This window comes from Carettochelys insculpta, chromosome 6, assembly GCF_033958435.1.
Source record: "Carettochelys insculpta isolate YL-2023 chromosome 6, ASM3395843v1, whole genome shotgun sequence".
Classification (NCBI taxonomy): Eukaryota; Metazoa; Chordata; order Testudines; family Carettochelyidae; genus Carettochelys; species Carettochelys insculpta.
The window spans coordinates 121530169-121538241 of record NC_134142.1 but is presented as its reverse complement, the minus strand read 5'-3'; the positions used below and the strand labels follow the sequence as shown (position 1 = coordinate 121538241).

General features: G+C 65.9%; 1 protein-coding gene across 2 annotated transcripts in view; it reads right to left on the bottom strand.

Moving 5' to 3' along the window:
• Nucleotides 1-5036: 5036 nt before the first annotated feature.
• Nucleotides 5037-8073, bottom strand: part of RAB15 (RAB15, member RAS oncogene family) — a 31763-nt gene continuing 28726 nt past the window's right edge. For both annotated transcript variants that reach the window (XM_074996084.1, XM_074996083.1), the window contains one exon: nucleotides 5037-7425. In XM_074996084.1, the coding sequence (XP_074852185.1) occupies nucleotides 7267-7425 (159 nt within the window). In that variant the 3' untranslated portion in view covers nucleotides 5037-7266. The remainder of the gene's footprint in view (nucleotides 7426-8073) is intronic.

Here is an 8073-nt window from a genome sequence, read left to right as displayed (position 1 = left end):
TGCCCATGCCACGTGAGCCGGCAGCAGCTCTGAAGGTCGCTCCCTCCCTGCCTGGCACGCCTCGAAGGGAGGGAACCAGCCAGCCGCAGGTGGGGGCCGCCCAGGTGTCACTGCACAGCCGGCTAGCGCAGGGAGGAAATTCAGGCCAACCTGATACGCCGGCTGGCGCCCAGTAATTCGAGTCGGTCAGCTCCATTGCATGGGGCAAAACGGAGAGGAAAGAATCAGATCTTGATTGGGGGGGTGAGCCCTGCACCGGTCTGGTTCTAGGCAGCCCGAGATTGGGGCCCTGGGGCCAGGTGCTGCAAAAACACAGGTAGACACAAATGCTGTCCCAGCTGTGAACAGGTGCTGGTGGACCAGGCCAGGTGCTGCACAGACCCACAGAGAGACAGGCCCTGCCCCAGCTGAGATCAGGGACCCGTGGGGCCGGGTGCTGCACAGACCCACATAGGGACAGGCCCTGCCCCAGCTGAGATCAGGGCCCCGTGGGGCTGGGAGCTGCACAGACGCACAGAGAGACAGGCCCTGACCCAGCTGAGATCAGGGCCGCGTGGGGCCAGGTGCTGCACAGACCTGCACAGGGACAGGCCCTGGCACAGCTGAGATCAGGGCCCCGTGGGGCCGGGTGCTGCACAGACCCACAGAGAGACAGGCCCTGCCCCAGCTGTGATCAGGGCCCCATGGGGCCAGGCCTGCCCAGCCACCCAGTGTGAGACGGGCCCTGGCCCAAATGCCTTGTTCTGCCTCCCCAGCCACGTGTGTTCCACCTGCAGGCACTGGGTGTAAAACTCCACGTGATTTAGAGGTGGCCGGTTACATTTCTACCACAACTACAACCAGGAGCCCTGATTTTTTACCTGTGCAAACTTTGGACCATGCTTTGAAAAGCCGTCACAACAGAGGCCTGGCCTGGCCCGAGCCTGTGCCCTTAGGAGCCCATTCACCTGCTGGGCCCAGTTCTGCTGGGGACCCCAGAAATCTACCCCACCCCCAGGTCAAAGAGCTGGAGCTGATGTCTACATTCCCCTCTTCCAGGGGCCTGGCTTTGCTGATAGCGCCCGGCCCAGGGCACCACAGCTAAGCAGCCAGTGGGGGTGTTGTCCCTGGCACCTGAGTTCAGTGCCATTCCCACATGAACAGACCCGGGCAACAGAGAGAGAAAAGGCACTTTGGGTTTGGTTTGGCCCTTCCTGCACTCAGGCCAGGCCAGCCAGGGTAGGAAAGGTGACCTGCAAGTGGCCTCAGGTGGACTGGCCAGGGCCTCAGGAAAGCGGACGCTAGGTCTGACTCTGCCACTGCCTTAGTGGATGGCCTTGCCTAAGTCACTTAATCTACCCAGTGCATCTCCTGTGAAATGGGGTGGCTCTTTCTCCACCTCCCAAGGGCGCCTGAGGGTAGCAAGCTGTGGGGAGACAGGGCTTGGTGTGAGCGTGCATTGGTGAAGTATGCAGACGGAGGGCCGTAACTTACAGCGAGCAGCAGCTGCATGGCTGGGACGCTCAGCCGGTGGGGGTCGGGGGTGGGGTGTCTGGGCAGCGTGCTGCTGAAATCCTGGCAGGCAAGACAGGGGCCCCACAGCTCAGCCAGGGTCAAGGGCTTGGCTCTAATTCTCACCCAGGGCAAGTCACTTCCAGTTCCCCAAAGGCCTCGGGGTGGGGGAGGGGAAGGAAGGCTGCGCTCTTTTAACTGAGCAGGGCGCACGCTGGCTGGGGGAGGCAGCCCCCCGGGACAATGGGCTAACTCTTGGCATGGGGGTGATGAGCCAATAAAAATGAGCCTGTGGACCGCTTTTCATCAGCCGTGCTCAAAGCAGGGCCGGATTGTTAGCCCTGTGGGGAAACTGAGGCACGAGGTGGTGGGGGCGGGGGGGGGGGGGGCGCTTTCCTTGCCATAGCCTGCTTGTGTGGCTGTGTGTGTGTGCAGGCCAGCTGGGCTCAGGACCCACTGTTGGTTCTGAGGCGGGGGCAGGCAGTCAGGCTGGCACCGTGTCGTGCTGGGAACAGCACCCAGCAGGCACAGTGCTGGCCCCCGAGGGGTTTCCAAGGCAGTGGTGCTCAGAGGCGGCTGAGGCCCTGGGGGCTCAGTTCACCATAGGCAGCACCCATACACGGCAACTGGGCAGGGCAGGGCAGGGCAGGGCAATGCTAGCCACGGGGCCTGCCGCCTCTGTGCCTCAGTTTCCCCTCCCAACACTAGCTGTGAGCTTTTTGAGGCAGGGCTTGGTGACCACTGGCTGTGCAGGGCCCCAGTCGTGGGGTATTTATGCTGAAGGGGGACAGGGTGTCACTGTTGGGTCCTGGTTTATCACAAGCCCCCAGCTCCTGGCTTCTGGGCCCCCCCGCCCAGCTGTGTGGAATGAATGCAGAGCTCCCGGCCCTCCCCAGGCAGGGCCCTGGCTGGGACCATTCCTGGGCACTCGGCTTCATGGCAGTAGGCAGCAAGATGGACTTAGTCTCTGCTCAGCCGATGGCTTTGGGTCCAGGCACTGATGGGCGGGGAGACCCAGAGGCCGCCACCCCCCACGCCCAGGGATTTCAGCTTTGGGGAGCGCTGCACAGAAACATCACCTGTCCCTGGACTCACCAGAGAGGAGCAGGGCACAGGGCCATGTGTGCACTTCAGGCGAACACCTGGTGCAGGCTATGGGGGTGCTGGGAAGAGATTCAGGATTGGGTCAGAGCCTGGGCCCACAAAGCAGCAAGACCTCCAGCCACTATCAGCGTTTCCTGGAAGCAGAGCGCTTGGGGAGGCCATGCAGGAAAGTTTCAGGTGCCGCCCGGCTGGTTAGCAGAGCGCCCATGGCCGGCAGCCTGTGTCTATGGGTGGTGCACAGCGGCACGTGACTTGGTGCATGGAACAAAACGTATTTCACCCACGGAGGGAAAAAAATAGCAGGAACTCCGGCCACCACCTCAACGAGTCAGTTAAAAAGCCAGGCGGGGCCTTTCACAGCCCTGCAGACGCACCCAGAAACTGAAACCCACCAACACCAGGCCCAGACATTCCCCCCTCCGGCAGAATAAATTTTATTATATGCCCCACAGCCCATGACGAGGTGCACCACCAGGCAAGCACACGCTGGCCGCTATAGGGGCTCTGCCAATCAGCTCACCAACCCCCCCCACATCCGCGCGCATGAAAAGACGCCTAACGCACACCCACCTGTCCACGGCATCCCTACTTCTGGCTCAGTGAACGAGATTGTAGTTAGGGTGACCGCCCCAACTCTGGTCACACTGAGCACAGCTCTGCTGCCCTTCGCTCAGCCACTAAGACCAGCCCAGGTTGGCCACCGCTGCCCTCAACAGAGCCATTTGTCCCCCCCCAAAGCCGCCAGCACCGGCCACTGCCCAGCGACACGGAGTGGGCGTGCCTATGCAAATACACGCAAGGGACGCTGGGAGCCAGAGCCGCCCGCTCTCCCTCCCCGGGTCGCGCGTGACGCTCGCCGCGCCGGGGGCAGCTCCCGCCTCCCAGGCCTGCCGCGGCGGGTGGGTTGTTTTTTTGCAGCCGGAGCCCGGCTGGAAACCAGCCGCTGAGAGCAGCTTGTGAGCGGAGCTGGGCCCGGGCCTGAGCCGGGCCCCGCTCCCTGTCACGCGGCGGATCCCCGGCACCAGCGCGAACCCCCCCCCCGCCGCCGTGGGGAGCAGCCCCTGCGGGCGGCTCTGTCGCTTCCAGCTGCCGGGGCCGACGGGCCACCCAAAGGGGCATCCGGAGGGGCGAGGCCGGACGGGCCTGGGGCCCAGCAGGCCGCCCTGGGGCGGGGCGGGGGGTGCCCGGGGCTCTGCCCACGCGGGGGGTCCGAGGCGCTGCGCTCCGCTCGGGTGGGTGCCCCAGTGCCGGGAGCGACGCGCCTCGGGGCCGAGAACCGCAGCCCGGCTGCCACGCGGGCTCGGGCCGGCTCAGCGCCCGGGCTGCAGCGAGACTGGTTCAGGGCGCAGGGCTGGGGGGGCTGCTTTGGCCAGGCCCCCCCCCCGCCCCCGTGTGCTGCCCGCTGGGCCCGGGCGTGGGCTCACTCGGCTCCTCCTTGCTCACCCCCCCACCCCCGCTGCTGTCAGCGGCCGGCTGGCGTCGGACATGGGGGGCGCAGGAGGCTGCCCCCGGGGGGATCCTGCCCCTCTCAGCAGTGGGGCTGTAGAGTTCAAGACACCTGCCCGACAGCCCCCCCCCGCACCCCCGGCGCTGGCACTCAGCCCCCAAGGGAAGGGAGCCTCCGCCCCCCCCCCGGGGTGCTCAGCCCAGCCGACCCCCTCCCGGAGGGAAAGCCCCGGGGTGCTCCCCCGGCCCCGCTGGGAGGAGAGGCGGATGCTCACCCCCCACCTCCCTGCCCCGCCCCCCCCGCCCCGGGCAGAAGCGGCTGGAATTACCGAGAGCAGGATCCGATTGCTGGGCCCGGGGGCCCTCAGGCGCGGCCGGGAACCAGAGCCGCCCCAGGGGCAGCGGTGACACCCGAGCCACGCCGGGGGAGGGGGGGTGAGGCGCGGCTTCGCCTTTCCCTGCCTGCCGCTGCTGTCCAGGAGTAGCCACGGCTGCCCGGGAGGCACAGCCACGCAGCCTATGGGGATACAACCGCAACTGCACCCGGGGGCAGAGCCAACCCCTGGGGATGCAGCAACACCCGCCTGCAGAAACACAGCCTTGCCCAGCCGTGGGGGGCAGAGCTGGGCCTGGGGCAGGCTTAGCCTGTGCTTGCAGATGGTCTCAGCAGCCGGGCACCAGGCCTGGAGCCACTGTGCATGATAGGCCATGAGAACAGCAGGCTCACAGCTAGGGCAGAGCCGCCTCTGGGCAGGCCCTGGCACAGTGCCACTCGCTGGGCCCTGGGGACGTGGCCTGCAGGCCAGTGGCGGAGCCCCAGAGAGCCATGCACACCAGGCCCTGCGTTGCCCACCCAGCCCCAGAGAGCAGCTGGCACAGGCCAGAGGCCTCAGCACCCTCCGACAGCCGTAGTGCCCACCCAGCCGGGCATGGCCCCACAGCAGTCCCAGCCTGGCAAGACCCCCCAGGCAAGCGGCAGGGAGGAGCGGCCCCCTTTGAAATCACCTTTATTTTGTAAACCTCTGTGTCCAAAATGCTGAGCTCCGGGTGGAGGGTGCAGGGGATGCACACGGCCGAGGGGTGGCAGGGCGGCTGGGTGCTTTTGGACAGGGTGCGCAGCCACTGCTGTGGACACAGGCAAGGGGCACAGATCCACAGGGCACTGGGCGCCCAGCTCGGAGGTGTCCATGCGCTGGGGGAAGCTGGTCCTCTAGTAACGGCAGGGCAGGAAGGGGGACGGGAAGAGCATCTCTCTAGGAAACCAACTGCCCACAGCGGCACCTTACCCCCACGCAGCCTCCGGGCTCCGCACCCAGCCAGCCCAGCAGCTGCAGGGAGGGTTGGACGGCTGCTTCCTGCCCCACAGAGCCCAGGCTCCCTGTGTGGGGCAGCCAGGGCTGCTGCCTTTGGGCCCCTGCCCCCCCAGAAGCGAGGGGAGCCCATGCCAGAGCAACATCCACATCCTTGGGGCTGAGCATGGAAACAGGTGGATTCCTAGCACCCCACAGGGCGGGGTGAATCTGGGGGAGGAGGGATCTGACGTGCGCTGCCCCCCAAGTGGAACCCCCTTTCCCGCCTCTGCCTCCGGGGGGCAGGGGTGCCAAGAGGTCCTTCATTTGCAGCATCCCCCCCCTTGCAGCCCACCGTGGGCCCTGGCTTCCCACTGGGAGCCCCCAGCTCAGCACCCACTTGCCTGCCAGGTTCCTGCCCCTGTACCATGCAGGCGTCCCGCTGGGGTAGGCAGCCGCCCCACTGGGGTTCTAGTGAGCACCCCCTGGGGGTGGGACACTGGGGGGGCCCAGCAGGCAATGCTTCCCGCCCCCCACATCAAGTGGCTGATAAGGGGCCAGGGGCAGGGCCACATCCAGTGCCCCCCACTACCCCAGCAGCTCCCCTCCAGCCTGGGATGTGGGAGACGCTGCCCATACGCCTGACTCCCTCTTCGGCACAGCAGGTAACTGCCAGCACAGGCCCAGGAGAATTAATAGGTGCAACGTCCCCCATCTCCCCCCGCCGGCTACCCACAATCCCTTGCTCCTTGGAGGACTTGGGAGGATAGACAAATAGCAGGATTTAACCCCTTCTTAGGCTGGGGGAGTGAACCCATTTCCCGGCTGGTTAAGTGGGGTGTGCCAGCTCCTAAGAAGCGGACTACAAGAGGGCACAGTGAGGCAGGTCCATCTGCCAGCCAAGCACTGCCCCCCCGCCCCAGGAGCAGCTGAGCAGGGCACGGCCTTCGGGGGGCAGCGTTCCAGGGCAGAGAGCTCCCCCAGGCTCCAGCCCCACGGCCGGAGAGAGGCCTGACTCTCTCGTCCAGTCCCAAGCGGGGGAAGGGGTTGGCCTCCTCCCCAGGGCTTCCCCGTACCCTGGCCTGTGGGGGACACTTGGTCACCCCACCCTGGCCAGGCATGTGCAAACTGACCACCCCCACCGTGGCAGGGCCTGGCACCTGGCAGCCTCCTGGCCCGGGCAGCCTGAGAGGTGTCAAGGGACAACCCCCACTGGCCGCACAGCTCGGGGGTGCAGGGGGCGACCCCACTAGGGTGCAGAGCGGCCTTGGAGCTGGTGCGGAGGGGTTGGGAATCAGCCACTGGGGTTATATCCCCCCAGCTCCCCTGCCCCTTGGACTCATTGGCCCAGGAGAGCCCAGCAGCTGGCCACAAGGCCCCGACACCCAGCATGGGCCCCCAGGGGAGTGGCCCCGGTCACAGCTCTGCGGTCAGCCCCTGGGGACGGCTCCCAGATCTCCCTCTGGGTGCCAGAGGGCCGGCAGCAGCCCGGGGCCCTGCAGGCCGAGCCCATTGTCCAGACGGCCCCTCTGGGCGGATCCCAGTCTCCCTGGCTAGGTTCCAGCAGGGCCCAGCCTGGCACCGGCCGCCGAGCATCTCCTCTGCCTCTCGCTGGGCAGCGAATCGCCGTCCGTGTCAGCACAAGGAATCAGTCCCTGGCGAGCGCGGCCAGAGCCAGCACCGCGCCCCCGGCGCCTGCAGGAGCCCCCTAGGACGGCTGGTCCCGCTCCGGGTGGGGGGGGCCGGGAATCCAGCGGACTGACAGGGGAATGCCTGGTGTGCACATGGGAGGAATCTACAGAGCACGGCAGGCCTGGGGGGGCAGCGACGGAGACACACCGGGGAACCCCAGCACGCCAGCAGTGCAGGGAGCAGGCGGAGGCCGGGGCAGTGTTTGGGGGAGGCCCCGGCCGGTGGGACGCAGCAGAGGGGCCCTTTAGCACCAGCAGGCTTTGGGTGAGTTCTCCGCCCGCTGGGGTTTGCGCTCCTCCTCCTCCAGCTCAGCTAAGTTCAGTTCCTCCACCGCGTAGGAGCGCAGCCCGTCCAGCTCCTTCCGGTGAGCCTGTAGCACCAGCTCTGTCAGGCGAGTGAAGGACTGCGAGAGAGAGCCCAGCGTGAGGCGTCCAGCCAGCACCCGCCCTCCTCCAGCCCGTGCTGCTGGAAGCTGCCAGCCCAGAAAGCAGTGGGGGTTCAGAGGCTGGTCTCAGAGAACACTAGAGCTGGAAGGGACCTCGAGAGGTCACCTCGTCCCGTCCCCTGTCCTCCCAGCAGGACCAAGCACCATCTAGCCCATCCCTGAGAGGTGTCCGTCTAACCTGCTCTTGAATATCTCCAGGGATGGAGATTCCACAACCTCCCCAGGCAACTTATTCCAGTGTTTGACCACCCTGACAGTCAGGGTGTTTTTCCTTATGTCCAACCTGAACCTCCCTTGCTGCAGTTTAAGCCCGTTGCTTCTTGTCCTGTCCTCAGAGGCCCTGGGGAACAATTCTCTTTCCTCTTCTTAACATTCTTTGAGGTACTTGAAAACCCCGACTACGGCCCCTCTCCGCCTTCTCTTTTCTAAACGAAACAAGCCCGGCTCCTGCAGTCGTCCCTCAGAGCTCACGTTCTCTCGACCTTGGATCATTCTTGTTGCTCTTCTCTGGACCTTCTCCAGTTTCGCCACCTCCTTCTTGAGATGTGGTGCCCAGAACTGGACACCATCTTCCAGCCCTCTTCCAGGAGGGCCCCTCCCCTCCCC